We start from the raw sequence: 23293 nt of genomic DNA, 5'->3' as shown, positions 1-23293 counted from the left end.
ATCACCAAGATCTGATAAATCGAGATGCATTTTTCCTTTATTCTGTCTGTCTCTTTCTCTCTGTTTCTGTCCCTCTTTCTCTCTTGCGTTTCTCGGTTGCTTTACTATAACGATCGTTTGAATATGGAGGCTTGCCATTTGTGCGATACAACGGCGAGAAATGACGTTAAAAGGGATACGCGTGGAATCTCGTTAACGTTCGACGCGATGTCAGAAAATATGAAACACACAGAGGAAAAATAAAAGTCGATGCTCGGTGGGACGAACGAATTTCCTCGTGTCTCGTGTATATTCACGCAGGAAACGATGGCAACCCATAAAGCAGGTCGATCGTCGATAATGTAACGTGGAAACAACGAAGATTGGTGAGCCAACCCTTCGAGGAAATTGATTAAGATTATAGTGATGAGGAAGGGAAGGGTGATTTATTTTTTGTTAGAGAAATGGTGTTAGTGGAGGTATCCATTAACAAAAGCAGCATATACTTTATGCTATAAATTAACTTTAAACAGCGTCATTTTTTTAAAATGATTTTGCGGTGTTACTTTTACCTCTAGATAACGTTTTTTACATAGACCTTAAAATATCGGAATTATCGATAATTTCAATCGTACGTTATTGGCGAAAAGATCCAAGAAAAAATTTACATTCATTCGTTTTACCAATCACTGCATAGACAAGTGATACGTAATCACGAAAGCTGATCGCGGTCCGATAAGAATGGGTGGACTTCTCATTAGCATCATCCTGATAACACGTGCGGGTTCGCTTACTGGAATTTAACCGTGGTGCTTCGAACGGAACGCCAAACGCGCTTCGATCCCTTGAAATTCACTAGTAGAAAGATGATACGTTAGACGCAAGAGAATTTGGTTAACCAGCCGGGTTTCAAATTGTTTCTACTCCAGTGTAGTCGTAAATGGTAGCAAATCCCTACACGAAACATTAGTTACATATGGAGTTTCCATTAAATTCTTAGAATTATGCAGTACTAAACTTTGATTCGTGGCTACAGTGCTATTGTATGAAATTTCAAATTCCGCATCGCGATCGAGCAAAGAAGAAAATAATACAATTTGTACAACATATACTCCGTTCCATTGTAATATCGCAGTAAATAAATTTTTCAACAGTCGCTAGAAACTATTAAAAATGATTTCAAACAATCCATTGCACACGTCAATTGTGGTTTTCTTCGATTTTATTATTTCGTGTTGCGACGAAAACAATCGGTACGACGTGCGCAGCGTGCGAAATCCGAGCCGCTGAAACTCTTTTAAAGCTCGAAACTAGTTTCTTCCGCCAATCATCCGGTCAGCAAACAGCTGAACTTCCGCTTGTTCCGAAGAAACTACTTATGATCGTGGTACGCCTCCAAACCGAGCTTCCGCTAATCTTTCGGTATAGTTTGGGAAAACCGGGAAAAGAGAAATTATTTTTACTTATCACAATCCGTTGATCTCATTTATCTTACACTTGGTAATAGAAGCACAATTTACGGAAGCATATTGAATTAGATATTTTTATGCACGTTTAATCATTAAATTGTCGCTCGTGCCAAGAGAAAATTTCTCCCGCTTTGAAGGAATTTTCATTTCTCCGGAACAGGTAAAAATCGTTTTTCATGTTTTATAAGATTTAAAGGTTCCCCAAGAGACCGGATAAAATTCCGTAAAAGGATTAGATGTCTAGTACTATCCTTACGGTCCCACGAGTAAGCAACTTGTCAGCAGGAATTCTATGTAATTGATCTTCCCCGACAACAGTATAAATTAATGACACTCGAACAACCAACGATTCTCTTCGAGAAATCGCGATTTTCGATTATAATCAATAGTTTTGAAAAAATTCGACGTGCTATCATTGGACAACGTTATAGTTCCAAACGATTGGTCGTGATTCGATCGTTTGTAAATAGGTAGATAACCAGGAAAATAATTAGGTTCTTAGATTGAAATTCAAGTTTTTAGAATGATTTTAAAATGGAAAGAAAATTGGTAGGAAGGACGGCTTTGAAACTATTATGTTCTGCTATTAATATAAGAGAATGTGTTAAACACAAGTCTTATTAATTATTTGCGTATGCGCTATTTTCCTGCTTATAAACACGAAGTTCTCTTTTATTTAATAAAATAAGGACAAAAGCTGTCGTAGTGTAGAACAGGTCGATTTATGGCGTAGCTCGTGGAATATGATGCTTACAGGCGAGTGAGATAGAACCGTGCATAGTAAAGTAAGTAGAAGAAGAGGATTTACGATAAAATACGTATAATAGAGGGTTTTTAGTAGATGGAATATGATGGCGCGTGATCATGGTTTCCATGGGGACTTTCAGTAAATATTCTATAATCTTTCTTAGCTTTGTAAGTAAATTAATTTCGTACATAATCTGACTACTGAGTGGACGTTACAACGTACGTTCGCTTCGATAGCTTCGATGTTTCCGCTGCATTCTTTAATACACTAATTATTATTATCGTAAGAGTTATTGTTAAATAGATATACATGTTCAATAATTTTAATTATAAAATTACAGAATAATTGGAAAGAGAAAAAATAAAGCACAGCCGAACAAACGATATAATGTGTCGTCTGAAATTTAAATATAATCAGATAAACGTAAGAATAAAATCGCTCATCTGGAAAACGAATTCGCGCATAAAGAAACATCGTTCTACATTTTCAATTCGCTTTTAGACGAGGAATCAGCCGATGGGTGACTGTATCAAGCTCTATTACCGTTACCGCGTTACCGCAGGCTCTATGTTTATTTTACGACTTTCTGTGCGAGAATGTTCACTAGCGTTCCAAAGGAGCGAATGCCATCAGTAACATCCGCCTCCCTTTCGCGTCCCAGCCAGAAGCGGATTTTCAAAGGAATTGGAACAGGCTGGCAAGCGAGGAAGCGAACGCCTTTTTACGAAGCCCGCTAATAAGATTCAAAGGTTCGACGTGAATTCAGTTGGGTAACAACAGCTTCTGGCTGCATATTGTTTCTATCGGTGTTAGCCCAGTTACACAGCGAAACAATTTTTTCCCGGTCGAGTTCACGGTAACTTTAATAAACTTTTGAACGAGTTGTACTCGAGAACTTTACGCCGTGTTTCCGCTAAACCCGCGATACGAGCGTCTTAACGACATCTCTTTCGTTTATAATTGCACCACCCGATTCTCCAGACTCTTCCTCGAAATAAATTCGTCGCGGCGACAGTTAAACAAAAGAAAGAAAGACGGAACGAGCAAAAGAAAGGAAGACAGATAGACAGGAGGCAAAAAGGAAGGGAAGAAAATAAAGAAGAAGGAATCGCTTGTTTCTCACCGCCGCTACGTCCCCGAGAAAGAAAATAGTATTGGCATTCACGAGGCTGAAGTAACGAAATCGGGAAGCTACGGATGGTCTGCTTGAACGAGACGGAAATGTTTTTACCGCTGGCCGTACATTAAATCGGATTACTTTGCATCGGTCGGTATAATTGTGTTAAGTTACGCGGACGACGGTATACACTTGGAAACGCTGGAAACGGTGCGGTCAGAGGATAGAAAATAGTGGGCTGTAAGAGAATCGAAGCGAGAAAAATCGCGTCGCCTAACCGTTTAAGAGTTCGATTGAGATTCATGATGCATCGATTTCCCAGAATCAATACGATCGGATTAAGTCATCTAATCAGCCGATTGAACACAGCCGTATCAATTTTCCAGCTGTGTAGTTCGCCACGAATTATGTAACAGATTTAATCGCTCGGTACAGCCCGATGCACTTTTAAAGAATCGATTAATTATACGTGTGTCTGAATGAAAAATCTCCAAATATTCACGAACGTCAATCTTATTCCACGATCATTGCTCGTATACGTACATCTAATGGTCATAATATAAAATTATTTCAAAGAAGATATAATCGCGGAACAACGAAGAGAACATCAGTGCTAGTAGGGCTACGCTTGATCAGATGACTCGTACGTAGCAATACGAGTAAAGTACGAGTCTCTTGGGAAAGTACTATAGTACCAAAAGATCAGGGGATTGCTTTTTTGTCCACACATGCGCTTTAAATGCCCTAACGGCGGATTTATGGAGGGTTTATATAGCCTTCTTAACCCTAACTCGAGTCTAAGCTCGGCAGGCCGTGGTACCGTCGGATTAAGGTTAAGCTGCGAGTCGTTACCTCAGCTAAAATCCTTGACTAACCGTTCGTTGTTTCTGTGAAAAAGCTTTCATATCGAACAAGGGAACGATAACCCAAGAATCTTCGGGTAAATCATTTTTGCGTAATATTTCCAAGCTCGCGTAGACTGATTATTGGTTTCTGAAACGAAGTTACAAGTATATAGAGATGAAAAATATGAAAGAAAATATTTCTCTTTCCTCTGTGAATTCCGTAAATTATACGTAATTACTTCGAGCAGCTTTAATCACAATTTGATTACTTTTGCTCAAAGGAACGTTGAATATGAAATATTTTTTTGAAAGTGAAGTTCTTTGCCGAGTTCTCATTCGATTTCACGATGAAATATTACATGGCAGGTTTTTAATTCTATTTAATTATCCTTCCGTGATAATCCTATTCAAAATTTACCTAAAAGATAGTGAGATTAGTTAAAAAGAAACGAAGAAAATATTGCATGCTAGGAATATATTTGTCCAACAATAAGAAACGAGATTGCGAAAAAAAAAAAAAAGGAAAATCCTGTTCGTTTATTTCTGATACTCAAATTTACATTTACATCGAATGATTTCTCTTTCACCGAAAAATCTGCACCCTTTCATCACATCCACTCTGCTCTCATTTCATCTCTGCTCGAACGATTCTGTAATGACCGAAGCAAACGATAACTAGGTGTGAAATAATCCGACTAATACGATTGGATTAAAGTTCTACGATCCGAATTTGAGATTTTCACCAACTTTGAATGGCCGAGATCCTTTCAATCTATAGCTATCGTTTCTTCTTAACTACAACTTTGGTTTTTCCGATTCCGCGCCGCACCTAACCCTAACCTATTATTCCCGCACTGTTTCGAGGAAACAATACAACTCGCAATTGTCAATTCCAGTTGTTTCTTTAGTAACACGTCGAATACATCTTCAAGCCGCTTCGAGTATAAGGTTCCTTATTGTTCCGCCACTCGACGAAGTTCGAAATGAACGATTTCAGCAGAAATTCATCAAACGCTGTGAGAAACTTTCTCTTGGCGGATTTTCCAGACATGTATAGTTGGTTCCCCATAATAGCTTCTGTACGCTCGAATCTACGCTTTTGTAATTAATAATACGAAGATCCGACGAAAAATATAGTTCAGAAAGTTTGGCTAACTTTGATTACTTTTCCCAATTAGTTGGTGAAATAAAAACCGCAACCTTATCGAATCGGATTTAATTTCGGTTGGTAAAATCGTTAAACATATTAATTTTTAAACAACTATGGAAGAGTAATTTTTTTTATCAAAAGCATTCTTATCCATTAGGTTCGATCGTTGAACGTTCTCGCGCTAATCGTTGAAGTATAGACAACTTGAGAACTTTGCTCGAATTTCCCTCGTACTTCAAACAAACCAGCAAAAAAGTAGTTCAACGTGATTGCGTAATTGCTGATCGAAAAGCGGTAGCTTTTTAATCAAGTGTATTAGTTCTGTTTAACCGCGTTATTTCCGAGTGAAAAATTTCCGATGAATTGTTAACAACAATACACTAAATTCTTTTTTGAAACGTGATCCGAAAAAATTCTTGGAAGCGGAATTGGAATTTAGTCTTAGAGTAAACCAAATCGTGGAATAAATTTTCCACCGCATTCTCCAACAAGCGAGATCGAAAACAAGGGCAAAGGAAAAGCAGTAAGAAACCAAGATAAGCTGTAGTGTCGTAAAATAAAGCAACAAAACTATGTTGAAAATGAAAGCTATGTATTCGGTCCGAGTATTCCTTTCTTACCCTTCTGTCATTCTATGCTAACAAGTAACTTTCATTCGAACGTCTATCGTTCTGGTGGAAACGCTCGCACTTCAGAATTTCGCACAGATGCAAGAAACACCACGAGCAAAGAGAAAAGTGCAAAGTATAAGAGCATCGATGCATCGAACGATCCTGGTTCAATGTAGTAGTCTGTCAAAAGCTATTTCTCCGCTGAAAAGGCTTCGACAGGTTCCTGGAATCGAGTCGATTTTTCGTCTGTTTTCGAAGTATCAGCAACTTTTCAACGAAATCGGCCTTCTCCTCGCATCCATGCATCCGGCCCCTCTGCATCCAATTGGATTCCTCGTTGATCCGATCCGATTCGTTGTACGGTATACTATATAACCAATTCATTTCCATGCCTCCCAATTTCTTTTCGAATGGAATTACCTAGCCTGTCATGGGACCGTTGCTCGGCCAGCTTAATTCCGGAAAGAGAAGAATGCTCTTTACATCCGAATTACCTGGATAGAAAATCGAATCGTGGCCCAGAAATGCGATCCCGATGAGATACGAAGATTACAAATGAAATGTAGCCGCGTACGCCCGTGACCTGGATCTCGCGCTTCCGTGTCCATAAAATCCGGCCATTATGTATCCGTCTAGTTCGCATTACCATCGCTCTTTTACGAATATTCTCGATAACTTGTAAAGTAGACAGGTATATCGGATGATTCGATCTTCCTAATGGCTATAATGTTACAGTATTTCAGCTAGTATTTGGAAGCTTTGTGCGCGGTGCTCGAATTACATAGAGGCAATATTATAACTACTCTTAGTCGAGCATCCAATAATATCGCATAACTAGTTTGCCGTGCCATATCACGTCGCGTTATATTATAATCAACAGTCGAGACGACGTTTAATTTATTGAATTTCTATAGCAAATTCGCAAACACACCAGTCGCATTGCTTATGTTATTGTTGAGATATGTATAATTTTCTGTGCTGGACTGGGTTAAATGCGTAGTGGGGATACTTGTATGTGAGTGTCAGTATGTGTGTGTGCGCAGCGTCTCGAAGACAAAAGAATGTAAACGGCGCAGTCGGTTAAGAGTCAGGTATGGAAGAAAGTGCTGAGACGAGTGCAAGTATGTATCGATGAATATATGAGGAATCGTCCATGAAATAAATATGTTATTGTTTTAATATTAATCCTCAATATTAATTAAGTGTTCCTATAACATTATTTCGGCTTCAAAGATCCACAATTTTCAACAGTTATAATAGGAAGTGACGCGGCATTTATGGATGTATCGTGAACGTAATAGATTTGTATATATAGAAAATATTTCGTCTATATTAGTTTGTCTATGTAGGTTATTGGGTTGTGTTCGAACGTTACAGAAAAATCGATTCGATGTTATCCTGATAGAATGTAAACAAGTTTTCGATGTTACTAGGACGGAGCATTTTCCACGGATATCAGACTTTCAGCGCGAAGATTCGTGACTGCATGGAAATCCTTGATAATGGCTGAAATTTGAGAAAAATATATCACAGAGCTATCGAAAATGTTGTAAGCGGAAGGGTTCGTCTATGGCGAAACATACGGTGCAATAAGTGTCAAATATGGATTTATTTCGGAAAAAGTTCGCGAATAAATCTGCCAAAAGAAAGTTTCCCAACGACTATTCTTGTGAAAAAATACACGGTGGATCTTTTCTGGTGACGAATGAATGGAACATTTCGCCAGTGTCCGTTGTTATTTACAGCGACGCTATTCTATACGTTATCGTGGTCTATCGAATTTATTTATTATTTATTTATCGACAAAAGTAATCGATAGGGTTCCGATGTGTAGAAACTCTCTAGGATTTTACCAATTTCTCTCGGAACAAAAATTTATTCTTTACTATTTTCGAGCTTCTTATCGTGGAATATCGTGGAATGATCTTTTTTCTTTTTGATGAGTCTAAAAAAAAATATTTTTGGAAATGGATCTTGAGATTGAAAATAAAATACAGAAATACAATTCTGTTGCCAATCATGAAATTAAATAAAAACATCTCGTCACCTATATAATTGGAGCATGTGAAAGAAATGCATCATACGTATGCATGTTCCCATCGTTCGCTGAATCGGGATGTTTTGTGATCTACAGGATAAAAGGGGATAATTATCCCTTGATATTCAGAGCATCTGGCACAGAGGGAGAGAGTTGATTTATGTAAGAAAGGTAATCTGAAAGAAAGAATAAGAAGCATTCGATTCTTATGGAAAGATTCTTTCTTTTCTCCTACATTTTATAATCATGTGATCGTAAATGCAGTTTGTTGGACAAAATTTATCAATTCACAAAGGAAAGAAAGCCATGGAATAACTTTGACAACGTAAGGAGCTTAAACTTCATCGAACATTATAAGAATACAGACTATAGATACCATGTAAGAGCAGTAAGAGAGTACGCTTTCTTTAAAGTAATATGTTTCAGGGACAGAGATTTTCACGTGTCTTTAATTGACTTCATTTAATTACACTAGAATATTGAAACGTGAGAAATTGGAAATAATCGATTCATTTGTTCCCTTCTCTCTTTAAACCCTGTGCTACAAATTGCTCGCATCGAATAATAAATCAAAGGATCTGGAGAGATCGTGGAATAAATCTTCGTAGAGTTCATCATATTTGGACAACGGGCTTTCAGCGATCGAAAAGGGGCTTTAGAAACTCTTGGGAAGTTCCGGAGGTTCGAGAATTCAACGAATATCTGTACTCGATGGGACTTCCAAAGACGGAAGACCTCACGGATCACTAGGATCTGGACGATCCATCGAATTCCCATAGGTTTCGCTTAGATAATGTGTACGCTGGAAAATATAGAAAAATTTTAGGTTGTAGAAACTAAGAGTTCATAAAACGCTGATGAAAAATAAAAGAGTGAAAGGTAAAAACATTCCAAAAATTCGGAAAAATCCGATGGCATCGAGAGTTCGTAAGGAAGCAAAAAGTTTAAAGGATCGTTTTATCTTAGCGAACTAGAGTGATTTAAAACTTTTTCAGCTCTCATAGGTACTATAAAATATGCAGTTTAACTGTTACGTCTTCGAAACTGATGGCATAAAATCTAACGGTTATCGAGGTTATCGGTCTCGGAATTGTCGAAATTATGTTCTACAACATTATGGTCATCTTTCACTCTGAACGCAAAGTTTCAAACGTCTGCCGCTTACAAATTACCATAAGAACTTGTGAACAAATGGGGTCGTTGATTTCACGTTCCGTAAATTCAGAGACCTTAGTTAGAAGTCTTTGTACGCTCGAAATTATCCAAACTATGTTCCACGGTATCATCCTTCATCTTTTCGTTCAGTATCAAAATTGATAAAACAGCATAGATAATAAAATAGAATAAAATGGATGGCGCGTTAAAAGATGATACGATAATAATGTATCACTTGCTTTCTCTTCGATTTACTAAGGATTGATATGCATTGACATCCCCGTTATAAAATCTTAATCAATTTTCATGTAAATCCAATATTCCACTACGTTCGATCCCCTCGATACGTCAAGATGGAAGGAAAAGCGGTTCGCGCTACAGCGATACCGGAGGCAAGAACCAAATTTAATTATGTTACCAACATGCCAAAAGGGATGCTCCTTTGCTGCTGACACGGTTTACATAGAATACGAGTTGCTTTTCGTGTGAGCCTCTGCTATAGTTTGAAGGCGCAGGTCGATCTCAACGTTCGACGAATTCGTTCTGCTCGCGAAATAGAAAATAATATTAGGGGCGTATGGTGGATGGTGGTAGACAGCATTGCGAGTACTATCGATATCGATGCAAAAGGGAGTACCTGAAAACGACTTGAGTCTCGATAAGCGAATGACTTATTATATTACACAATTGTATCATTGGATCACGACCAATCACAACAATTTGAATTAAATCAAAACGTTTAGTAGATCGAAATATCTTTGTTTCACTTTCAATATTCATATCTTAAAGTAATAGAGAATTCATTTTCCACTGTCTGAATTGAAGCAAATATTCTCTAGAACTCATTTTGATTCTTAAAAGTACGTACGTATTTTTGATAATAATTCCATTCCACAAATTTTCAACATATCTTGGTCCTTTGACACGGCTGAATACCGCGTCGCTGAAGAATTTCTCATTTATTTTCAGTGTTAATTGAATGACAAGGATTCATTCAATTTCTGAAGAGCGTCAGGAAATTAAATGCGATTGCCATTTATTTCCGAGTACTTTAACAGATGCGAGGAACGCTTCCGACATAAAGGAAAGTTTTGTCCATTACAATGAAATTATGACGAGCTGTGAAGTTATAAATCAGCGGTTTCACATACCCACGCGACCATGTAATTCGATTATGACATTTAACGCGAAACTGTATTACAGCGAACGTATTATCTTGATGAACCACGTGCTCATTATTTGGTCATTCGGTTACTGAAACACACCATCATTTGAACACAGTCACTCCCCCGTGTAAATTCCTATTAATCGAACGTTTATTAATTAAAATTTTGCTTACCAGGTAAGTAACCGTGAATATATCGTATTACGAGTATGGTTGCGCGTAATTGCGTAAATCGTTATATACGGAATTCCTTTGATTTCCTTTGATGCAACACGCGTAAAGAGATTTGTGATTTATTCCTAAATGTTCTCAGGCAGCTCGCTTTTAAAACTCGTGGATAAAATTAACTTGTAATTATCAAGATTCATATTATCGAAAGCATTGTACTTAAATAAGCGACTTCTCGAAAATTCGAATGATTCATAAAGGATCTTCTAGGTCTAAGAAATTAATTCTACATTCTGAACGGAGAGTTTAAAATTCGAAATATTTAATCCATAATGAGAGAAATAAATTTGAAATATGAAAGGATATTTTTGCCAAATATAAAATTACACGTTCCAACAACACGATATTTGATGCAGAAACCGAAAACGCAGTGCGTAGGAGCATTCGAGCATAGGTGAATGAGTTAGAACTGCACTTTCCGAACGCGAATACACATTACGGAAATGCGAAAAGTTACAAGCGTAATTCGAGCAAGGAAATAAACGCGAGTTTGTTCAAATATGCGAAAGTACGTAGAAGAGAAACTATCGACGATTATAAACTTGGACGATACGATATAACCGTTCGTGTCTATTCTACGTCATGCTGACGGAAACTGAGACTCGAATGTTTGCCACTTATTCCCGAAACATCCGTCATTTACTCCGCGTTCCAAAAGTCTGCACACGTTTTCACATGCTGGCCACAACGCGGTTGTTATACTGCGGTCTCCCGTAAGGGAAGTTCGCCAATATTTTCGAACGGAGACTGCATCTAGGTCGTTGAAGACCCGTCACGAATGGATTGTAAACAATTCTAAGCGGCAGCCACCGAAAGGAATTTAGCACCAGCTGTGCAAACGGAAATGGGAACTAATAATCGGAGAAAAAGCTTCAACATTGTTTGTATTATCTGATGATAATGTTTTCGATGTCTTCGGTTTGAAGTTTCAGAAGTTTAATATAATGGCATAATTACGTATGTCATTTTAGCATGCACTTTATAAATTAGAATATATCTCTTCACGTAACTAAAAAATATTTCTACCCATATTTACCGATATTTATAATAGTCCGTAGCAAGTGCTTCCTGGTAATTTAAAAAGCTACAGTAATGGAATATTTCTTAGATATATCGCGCTCTTATCTTCTTCACAAGTATCTAAGAAGTCTCTTCATCTGGAATTAAACCGCTCGAACAAAGTTCCAGCTCGCGGCCAGATAGTTTCCTTCTGAGACATCTGCTTATTTCCCTCGTTGGTCTACTATCAAAATACGACGCGGCCAGCCCTTGGCGTTCATACGGAGAATAATGAGAGAAAAATGAGAGCGAGTATTCGGGGATCCCTAGAAACATCTTCTTATCTCGGTGCGGGGTAATGGCCAGGATTTTTGTCTGTTGTCTGTGCGGTCCACGTTCCTTTTGAAAACGTGTAATCCGCAACACGGGATTCGCGCAATGCCATCGTGTTTCACCATGATTCGGAAACTTGGTAAATGGCTGCCGTTCGCACGGTTGTTATCCGTCGCGGTAATAAACATGCCAGTACCGCGACATGGCAGCTTTATGACAGCGGGAAACATCGGTCTTCCTTTGTGTCCGCCCGTAGGTGACAATATCGAGCGACACCACCCGTTCTACGATAGTCCGATTAAACTTTCAAGCGAGCGCCACGCTGTCATTGATTCCTGTCTACGGTCGACGAGCCGTCTCACGGGAACGAATGGCAGGGATTCGGTTGTTTGACATCCGGCTGCGTTTGGCCCAACTTCCAGCCGTTTTGTCCGAATCGAATCCTGGAGCTCGGGCTTCTCGGATAACTCGGCCTCGGCGTCGTCGTTTCGGCGGGCTTTGATTCTGCGCTTGGAATCGGAACGAATGGACGAGTGTCCTCTGTCGTTGACGCAGTGGTTCCAAAAGGCCACGATTCAACCCGTTGCCACGTGTTTGCCCTGGAAATTGATTTGCTGTCGCGTGTGTAAATGGTGGGAATGCCGAGATTTACTATCAGACCTGTCTGATAATGGCCGAGTTAATTCAACGATTGGTTCTTTGAGCGTTTAACGCTTTGGTAGAACCACGTTCATCAGCTTGAAATATAGGGCGTGTTAATATATAATGTGAGAAATATTCTTTCAAACGCAAAACGGTGATATCCCAGAAATAAAGATAGACCATGGAAAGTGTATAACATATTTGAAGGGACCAGCTCCTGTTCGCAAAAGAGGGATAAAGGCATGGAAGGAATCCCCAACGATTCAATTACTCGATCGCTTACAGCTCGTCAACTGGCACGAAAATAGGGAAGAAAAGTGGAACACGGCAGATGATATCGAGTAATCCGTGTCCCGGCATAAAAGCAGGCACCCTTCTCTCTCGTTCAGCCTCGTTCTCTAATTTAACTTCTAAGGAGGCGGCGAAGGGGGTGGCGACCCCGGGAATAGATATCCACTTTCGTGAGCCTCTGGCATCGCATAACTTTCGTGGTGCGGCGCGGCGCGGCGATGCGCTTTCGTGATCTTATATAGTCGCTGGATAATGGGCCCAAGCTGAACGAGCATGCAACCAGGACTAGGGCGAACGTCTTTGAGCGGTCGGTGATAGAACACCGACTGATTTATATCGATCTAAGAGCGAAGGATGGTTACTGCTAGCCAGAGTGCTTAGTTCGCGGTATTCTAGAAACTTCTCTTCGCTACTGAACTTCCGTGGTACATTCTGTCGGATCATGAGATGCGGTCACAACCAGGAGTTCATCGCAGCTTGCACTATAACTGATGTTTATTGTAACGATCAATCAATTAACGACAACAGATCGCTCTCCCCATCGATAAATCCCTTAAACGTAGAGGGAAACGTCACGTAAAATGACGTTTACAGAGATGGCTTTACATTGGTCGTTGCACAAAAGTATACAGAAAGCAAAGCTCGAAGTCTGCGACATTACATTACGTGTACGGACAGTCGCGCCAATGCATGATAGGCGTTATGACAAATGGAGATCGAGACGATAGCGTGATAATGCTTCGTGATCAGACGCCCACTGTTTTACATTGGTTACAGCATAGAAGCGAGATACAGCGAGCGATATATCGTCGCACACGCGTCTCTCACGCGACGCATCGTGAACGGAAGGCCTAAGGATTCAAGCAGGTGACGAGCGATTAAGAACAGAGGGAATGTTTATGCAAACCGCGGAACTCATCCTTATTACTCGCTCGAGGAATCTCGAGATCTACGATTACCGTATTGTGGGACCAACACCGAATTACCTCTATGACGTTTAACGTCCCTTTAAACCTACAACCACGTTTAAATCCACAACCACCGAGTCACGGATCTCATCTCGTATTATTACTTCGCTAAGCGATCTCCAAAATCCACAACTACGTGATCGTGGAGCACACCCTAAATTACTACTGAGGCGTGAACCCATGAATTTCGCCATCGCAGCTCTGTAGAACCCAATGCAAATCGTATCGTAGAACCTGAAGTTCTAAAGCCTCGGTTTCCAAACTCGGAATATAAAAAACAGGATGAACAGATTCGAGATCTGTACTTTCTAAACTCGGATCCTGTATTTGCAGTTCAAGATGGGATATTATTCCGGTGTTCGCAATCTATGGATACGGAGTATAGTGCAGCGTATAAGACAGATCTCACGAGTTTGTAGCCGTGTTTCGAGTTTTCATGATTTCAAACTCAGTCGCGAGTGACTGATACTACTGGCAGGTATTTTATTCTCGTTGACTGATAATCGTTATCCCCATCAACTTTTGAGATCAACCTCACAATTTATGGAGAAAATAACTACTCCAGATTTCCCAGAAATATATTCGATAATCTTATCTTATTTTAATGTACTTTAATCTTGTTAAAGTGCGTTATTCAATGAGATGATTGATCAAATCGACATACCGCATCATGGATATTATCACGAATACTAACAGTCGGGGTTCGTTAACCTTTGAACGCTTTTATGACCGATGATCAAAGCTGGAGTAGGAGCAATTTTAAATGTAGGTTAATGAAATCAGTGACCGCAACGTCTTGTTATTCGCTATTAATCTAATTAATTGTGAACTTGTACGCGATGCGATATTAAACTGCGTTTCTAACGTATTTGCTTTGACACACGGGTTCTTTGCACAGGTTTCCGGCTCGATGTCCCCAGTATTCACGGGAAAGTCCGCGAAAGAGAATTTCTAAAGAGTGCAATTTATTTGAAGCTGTCATTTGCGAAGACGAGAGAAAGTCGTAAAAACCACGTACTCGCTCCTACTTCAGCTTGAAAGCAGCTTTATGACTCTTTGCTTTTCTGTTCTTTTCGATGCCTTTGAATTGACGAGTGTCGCTGTAAATTCACGATCCATCGATTCGTAGGCATCTTCTTCTCCACTTGCTGTTTACCTCGGGGATCTTCTAATCGTCCGATCTCGTTTCTTGAAAGAAAGAAGTTTGCCGACGCCTTGACCCGAATTCTCTAGAATACACGTATCGAAGATTGAAATTAGAGCACGTGTTCGATAAAAATCTCGTGCTTTGGAAAGAAAAGTTACTTCTAGAAATATCTTGACAGAAAAGAATAAGGATTAAGATGTAAATAGGATTCCAAGTATAATTCGCCGTGATTGAATTTACTTTTCGAACGTTTCATCGATTTCCCATATCGCGACGATTGCCTGGCCCGTTCATATGATAAATAATTGCAGGCTCGAGTAGCGACGATTCTTCGAATTCTCATTTCCGATTCTTTTGTAAAGTCGCGTAATTCTTTCGAAATGGTAGACGTGAAACGAGTTCTTTTGTTGGGGTAGCAGCAGCTGCGCTTCTATTATCGATCTGTCGTATCGTTATGCGTGTATATGTGCACCACGTGTGTGACTGTAGCTTTCCAGATTGCTCTCCCACTCTTTCTCTTTCCCACTGTTTCATTCCGTGATGTGTACGATGTTTCAACGTGGTAATTAACATTTATAATAAATGACAGAATGCTGCCGCATAATCGGCTCAACTACATTACATAAAGCATTACGGTGGTGTCGACTACGGGCTGGCACAAACCACACTATTCAGCGTTGTTCTACCGTGTAACGAAAATAATACCGGACGTTTCTTTAATGCGGGGAAAGCATGCTTGCCAAGGCTATACGATCTATCGACAACTTCTAAAGCTCTTTACCTATTAATTTCTCACCGCTGATACCGCGCACTCTTATGTGATTTGACAGCTATCGAACGGTAGAACTCTCTGTAAGGATAGAACGTTTTAAATTGATGCGTTCGAAAAAGGGATGAAATTTTACAATGAAAGTGTCTTTAAACGTTCCAATTACTTTCTAAATTATTCGCCAATTTTTCCTCCGAGTTTAATACTCGAGTTGAAAATATTGGGAATATAGAAATTCTAGAAGTATCCCGTTAAACTTTAAATCGCTAACGTTAAGAGTTAAACAGTTTCTAAGTGCATGAAGTAAAAATTAATCGTATCGTTTTCCAGAAGCGATGCGTTTAAGCGGAATATGTTAAAGTTGAAAGATACTTCGGTTTCTACTAAACTTTCCGATAACGCTAACTCTAATGCTAATGCTAAATTTCGCAATTTATACGGGATTTTTTTATCGATATATAAAATTATCTAATATCGAACGAAATTATCGATCATCTTCGCGAAACGCAAGCACCGCGTTTAACCGGAAGTAGGTACATCGAGAATTCATTATGGCGAAATGGCAATCGTTTCAATTAATTCCATATAAGGAGAATAAAGCTGCACTGTTCATTCTAGACAGCATTCACGATGAAATTGTATTTTCATTCGTGAAAGAATACCTAAATCGGAAGAGGCGAGTCCAATCATCCAGGGTAGGCTCTTCAATTTACAAGACGTCGACGGTGTGGAAGATACTTCCGTGTACCCTCGAGTTGACGTGGCATCGAGAACGGCGTAAAGGCTCTTAACTCTGAAAACGATTCTACCGTTTAATTTGCTCGACTGCGATTCGAGCTGCAGATTATGAGCTGCGAACGTTTCTACCCTATTTAGACGTGGCTTCAAAACGAGAAACACGAAAGCTATTCTTTTCGGTAATTCGATTTTCTTTATAAACAAAATGTTTCGTTTATGATTTTAACGACACATTGTAAACGTATTTATTAAACGAAATATTATTTAATTATTCATTAATTAAAAATAATTATTATTTAATAAAAAGCAGCAACATTTCGTTGTAATTTGTTTCCTAAGCAATTTGTATCGTTTAAATATTTATACAGTTTTAGCCTTCGTATCGTTTCATAGCATAAAGCGCCAGGCTGTATTAAAAGGTTCGATAAATTGAAAAATAATTTGTTAAAAATTGTATTATATTGCTAGACGTGATTGATTTTCAATATTTCATTACTATAAAACGCGTCGTTGTTTATCAAAATATTTAAATGTAAATAGAGGGCGAGAAAGTTTGATGGTTGCTATCGTTTCATCGGTGTCACGTATACTTTGTAATTGCTATGTATTTTTCTATGTACGAGAGATATAGATGTGATACAGATATGTACATATAACGAGGCGGCATTAACACATCAATACCTTTTGTAGTAGGTTGCATTTACAACGACGGAGCGCGAAGTAATGCTTTTTCAATACTCAACGAACGAGCCATTACACGCAGTAGAGAGAAAGGAACATGAAGTTCAAAGAGAAACACCTGAAGCGTTTTAAACTCAATTTTATTTCGACTGAATGGCACGAGTAAACGGACTAATTGCGCATAATTAAATAACAAGCAGCTAAAACTAACCACGGCCCATTTAGCGGGGAAGGATAAAGAAGAAGTCTCGAACAGACTGTTTCGAAGCTTTTTACGCTTTATCCCATGACCGCATTCCTTTCGAACAATTAGCCTCGAACGGTATTATTTAAAGGATCGATTAATAAAGATTACCGTGAATGAAACGAACGCGTGCATGATGTGTGTTATCTACCATAATTCTGCTCTGCTTTTCCACCAATCATCCTTTCCATCGTGTCGAATAAACAATTCTACGCTCAAAATTGGATTATGTTTCTTCCCGAGTCATGTAGAACGAAAGCGGTATAAACGTGTCGAATGTTTTATAATGACCGATTTGAATCTGACGGTACGCGTATGAAGAATTGAAAAGATTTATTTGAGTCGAAAAAAAAGCGACGAATATCGTTTGTAAAAGATCGAACCACGAAACAAAACTAAAGTAAATTCTGAATAACTACGAGAGACAATACAATCCTTACTCCAAAATGTTAGAATGGCAAAGCGTATGCCTGAGTAATATTTTCTTTGCATAAAAGATTCCTATTAAACACAAAGGGAAAAAAGCTGGCTCTCCGGAAAGATATCACGGTAATTTCGAGAGTACTCTGGAAACAAGTAACAAACGATTCCGAGAATCGGTGATAAAATTTGTATAAATACCCTTGGAATTTGTTCTCTTTACCGAGTACCATTAGCCGGCTAAACCTGTGTTTATAACGCCACATGTATAATGCTTTGTGCGCGGACAGTTGAACGCGGAGGTGGGCGTTGTTCGCGTGATCTTTAAAGGAAAGCGGTTAATGCGTTTAATGCGAGTGCTGCTATATTTACACGGCGAATAAACGGCGAAATTATACATTGTTAAACGACGGATAGCGTGAAACGGCAATGGTACCATCTATTATTTTTTCCAAGATTCCTGCTCAAGTAGCAGAAAGAGGGCGATGAAGAACACTTTTGAATAAAACATATTCACCAGTGGCTATGGACCTGAAGTCTATTCTTCCGGTTCTCCTGTTCGCTACGTCTTCTTCCTCTCTAACTCCTTGCCTTTCGTATTTTCTTCTTTTTGTCCCGTTTGTTCGAAGCTGAACCACTTATTCATGAAACGACGGTCTCGGTTCTTTCCAACAATTAATGTGTTTTGCGGTGGCCAGGCTAGTTTCGCGAAGATAGCAGTTTAAACAGCCTTTAATTCCTGACGTGATCGCGCCTGCGGAATTCCCGATGGAATTCTTTTCATCGTTCGCCGCGGTTCACGGCGGATGATTAAAGTGTTTGATGCGGAGATCGGCTGTTGTTCAAGAGGATTCGACGCCGGGAACGTTCGGAATGTTTTAACATAGCTTCGACTAAACTCCATGTAGCGTTCTATCGGTGTTCTTCGATCTCTTGCCTTCTCCGCCTCTGTGTTGGCTTTGTGCAGAACCATATACCGTCTCCTTTTGTTCTACGATTTTGTAAAATCAAGAAACATCCTGTTCTTTCACTCATTTCTTGTCTATTGTCATATTACAGCTAACACGGTTACGAATAAATTTACAGCGAATATTAATAATTACCAACTACATTAAATTAATTTAAGTAACAAACAGGCCCTGGAGAAAGAGCTCAAGCCCAAAGTATTTGCAGAATCTCACTTTGTGAATTTGCGACTGAAAATGTTTGGCATGTTTTATCGTGTACTTCTACTTGCTTTACAGAGTGCCGTGCTCACGATCCTGGATTAAAATTGTTATCGAGTTTGAAAGAGCTAAGAAGATCAGTAGAAATATTGATCAAAGTAAAACGAAATGAAATTCTATACTTTAACAATGGAAAGTTATCGAAGTTGATACTCATTTACCTTGACGAGTAAGTTCGCATTTTCTATATGCCTGATGGATTTTGGCTAGGTTTGCTTTCAGCATTCATCATTCGTGAAACTAAATTGCAACTATCCATCACTCGGGCAAACAACGTCGTTAAAAGTGATCGAGTTCTCTGGCGCGAATAAAAAGCCAGGATATCTCATTGTTCTCGCTAATCCTTAACTAGGAACGTTGATTTTCCGTGAAATAACGACTTAATGATACCCAACCGGGTACTTCTTTTAATCGGTCGGTGCTCGATGTACAACGCTCGGTTTCTATACGTAGCTTTGATTGATGAGCCGATCGCATGTCCTTTTTTGCTTCAGGTTCTGACAGCAAGGTGTCGGATCTTGATGGACAACCGTATACAACGTTATTGTACAGCAACGGACCTGGGTACACGCAGCCGAGGAATATTTTACGAGAAGCTGGCAAGGATTCCATTCAGGTAAAAACGGCCGGCTCATATTCTCGCAAAGATATCGCATCTGTTTATTGGATCGGAAAATGATCGCGCTGAAATATCGAGGGCACGTTTAAAAATCCATCACGCTTTGTCGAGGGGTTCATTCGCGAAATATTCGATGGAACTCTTTCGAACTTCATATATTCCGTTCTCCGTCGTCCCCGTTCCCACTTTCATCCTCTCATTCACATTTCCGTTTTCGAGACTCAATGGTCACCGACGATCGGTTGGTTTTCCGACCTGATAACTTTTAATCTAACCACGAGTCGGTGATCTCTTTTACTTAAATATTCTTGAAATGTGTATAGTCGGTACGTATTGTAAATTCGAGTCTTTTGTTATCGAAGAGTGATTTAAGGCGAGAAAGTTCTCGCGAGTGCAAAGGAACTTACGGAACTTACTTTTGTAGCAGATCTTAATTAAAGATAGAGTAAAAGGACGAAGTTTGAGACAGTCTGAAAAGAAGGTTTTTTGTTTATCGCGTTGTAGTACGATATTCATAGGAAAGTACGGTACGGTATAGTACTCCACGGTGAAATACGGTATTGAAAGCTTTATCACGCGTAACGTTCGCGTTGTAAATCAACCAGTAGACGGCTTCAATCCCAGATAATAAATTCTATTTAAAAAAGCAATTCTATTTCGTTGGACGTATTCGTGAAAGCATCCCAGTTTTGCGATATTAAACGCATACCCGACGCTCTCCAGTATCGGCTGTTGGTTTAATTCTTCGGATATGTCACACGGACTAACTAGAATGATCGTTACAAAGCGGAGAAAATTGGAAATATTAAAATCGCGCGAACAGGCCACAGCATCGTTCCATTCTCTCGTAACGTTCGTTAACATTTGCACATCGGCCAGCTGAAAGTTTCATGTTCGAATTTACTACTCGTAACGGTGGCTGGATATTTCGAGCGTCGATTGATCGAACATGGAAAGAAATGTCAGGTAGAGTTGCGCAATTATACGTTAATTAGTGTGGAAACATTCCCTTCTTCAAACGAAAACGTTCTCGAGTTTCGCTTTGCTTGTTTCTGGTTGAGGCAAAAAAAAAAAAAAAAAAAAAGAAATGTGATTCAGTCTTAATAAAATAAATGGTAACCCAGTTTCACAAAAATAAAGCGCGTTTTCATAAGACTTATGCAAAAGAGGAGGAAGAAAAATTGGAACGAGTGGCGAGTACATGGCAAAGAGAGGCGGAGAGAAAATGAATAGAACTATAAGAGTTTTACGTTCATTAAAGTGACCGTTCCTTCGTAATATATTTGTTCTTTTTTTTTTTTTTTTAACCACTTTAAATATACGTGAATTTTATTAAAAATACACGTTAACGACGAATATGTTATTTTATTATTACTTTTTTTGTTTCCAGTTTGTTTGTCTTTCACGATTGCATAAGCAAAAGCTTCGTTGATATCGTTTGAGATATTTTATAATTAATTAGTCGAAATTAAACCGTTCATTTAGATATATCGCAGCTTATTTTCAGAGGAATATCGTCTTTCCGCGTATCAGTAATCATGAACGCGATAAGCAATAATCGTTGCCACCGCAACCGATCCGCAATCGGAATTTGTAGCACGCACTATAAACTTTCTTCCCGTGTCTCGGAATGGAAAATCAATTTTTACGAGTCTCGTCCTTGAGGCTTCTATGACGAGCATGTACGTTGCGTATAGAAGTTGAAAATGATTGGAAAATTGACTCGCTAAATAACTCTTGCTAACTTTATTATTATACATTATTATACATTATTATATATATATTAAAATGCGCGATGTTTTGAATGAATTACCGATCCGATGAAAATTTTAAAATATTCAGAAATACTGTCTTCTTTTGAATTCAAAAATACATATTTTACTATTATTTTACATATTTACTGTTTATTTATTTTACTTCGAAGCTGCATCGTATTTTGTTTTCTTCCTGCACTGATTCTATCAACATTTTATGCGATTATTTCCTCGTATTTACATTTTAAATTAAATAACGAAAGTTACATATTTTGTTCAAATATGTACGCAGTCATCCTGGCAGAGACAAATGGAAAATTTCACTCCTTTGTCGTTTAATCAACAAATCCCGAGAGATGTAGGTCATCAATTCAGAAAATCTGTTCCTTCTTTTACATCTCTCTTCTCGTTCGAATCTCTTACGTCCCATTCACATTCACCTTCCACTAAAAACCCACCACGAGCATTTCTATTTACGCCCCCATTCCTATACGCATAGATACAGCTAACAGTAAAAATCGTTGCAAAAGTAGCGTTACCGCGGGATCGATGAACGGAATCGCTGGTTAAGATCCAATCATCTGCCACTCGAGTATTTCCTTTACGATCTTTTCAACTGAGATAAGAAATCCAATTTTATTCCGGTTCGTTCATTTCGGCAAGACGAAACGTAATAATCAAACGAGTATTTTTTATTCTTTTAAAGGAGATAATACGTTTAACTGATCGGGTCCGATTGGCTAATTTGGTCGAGCGGCTGTTCCGTGTCACGATAACTCTGTTTACTTCGCGTGGAATATCATTTCCGTTCATCGACGAAGATCGACGGTTTTAGACGATGGAGTGCTTGGAGAATCGTTCGACTCGAATGGTCCGATGATGGATGGCAACTGCATGCTGTGCGATATTTAAGCTTGCCTCCCGGGCGGACAATAATTCCATGAGATATCGTACTCCGCCGCGCCGCGTAGATTTCGGCCACTATTGCGGAACGATCGTAAGAGAGCTAGCTCTCCCAAGGGATCGCCATCCCGTTTACTTCGATTCGACGCTTTACGACGGCTTTTTAACCTTCTCTTCTCTGACCTATAGCGTCGCAGTGCACTGGTAGCTGGTGGCTCTGTATAATTCAACGAACAGTTTCCCGGATCATGGGGCAAGCTGACGTATTCATTTGTTATTTATTCCACTATCGTAAAATCCGGAAGATTTATTTTTCGAACGTACAGAAGCTTAATTTTTCGGCGGACGATTTGATTTTCTCACTCTCTTGTTACCAATTTAAACAACACTTTGGCAATCAACGACTGGTATTTTACGCTTGTAACGATGCTGGAAAATACAATATTTGTCAAAAAGAACGAAAGATATACCGATGAAGTGGATTTTTAAATAACGCTACATGTACAGTTGGCAAATATATTTTGCCTAGAGTTGCGCATACGAGCTATCCTATTGGTGTACTTTTAATTAAATACTGTGTTTGACCGGTGCCTGAATTTATTGGCAAATTCGGTTCATGAAACTCTAAAGCCGACGAATTTACTTGTTTATACGGTTCTTCATTATAAATGATCGATTCTGAATAAATAATCCAACAAATTAGATAACTTATTAATCAATTAATCACTGATAATTAACCGATTCGATTCTACAACTGGCACTACAGATATGAAAAATTGACTTTCGATCGATTTTATCTTTTCTGTTACTTTCCTGTCTCCTGTACTTATCGCGTTACGCTGTCTAAATAATGTTTACTGTAATACATCATAACTCGAAGATGATGCTGTCGGTAAGTTGTACGGTTCCGTTTTGTAATCCTTGATTCATCGCTAGACGCGGCGGTCAGTAGAAGCCAATGACACGGATAATAAAGCAAAGCTGTTACACGAGAAATTTCGTGAGCAACGGGAACAAAATAGGTCGAGGTATTCGAGTTCCCTCGGTTCGATCC

The 23293-nt window shown here is 39.0% G+C and overlaps 1 protein-coding gene across 1 annotated transcript in view; it reads left to right on the top strand.

The window, feature by feature from the left end:
* Window positions 1-23293, top strand: part of LOC139995922 (alkaline phosphatase-like) — a 234210-nt gene that overhangs the window by 206943 nt on the left and 3974 nt on the right. The window contains exon 8 of the mRNA XM_072019865.1: window positions 19458-19579. Coding sequence (XP_071875966.1) covers window positions 19458-19579 — 122 coding nt within the window. The remainder of the gene's footprint in view (window positions 1-19457; window positions 19580-23293) is intronic.

The sequence above is a fragment of the Bombus fervidus genome, chromosome 16 (genome assembly GCF_041682495.2).
Source record: "Bombus fervidus isolate BK054 chromosome 16, iyBomFerv1, whole genome shotgun sequence".
NCBI lineage: Eukaryota > Metazoa > Arthropoda > Insecta > Hymenoptera > Apidae > Bombus > Bombus fervidus.
The sequence above is the reverse complement of the archived record's forward strand: the minus strand, read 5'-3'. Positions and strand labels throughout refer to the sequence as shown.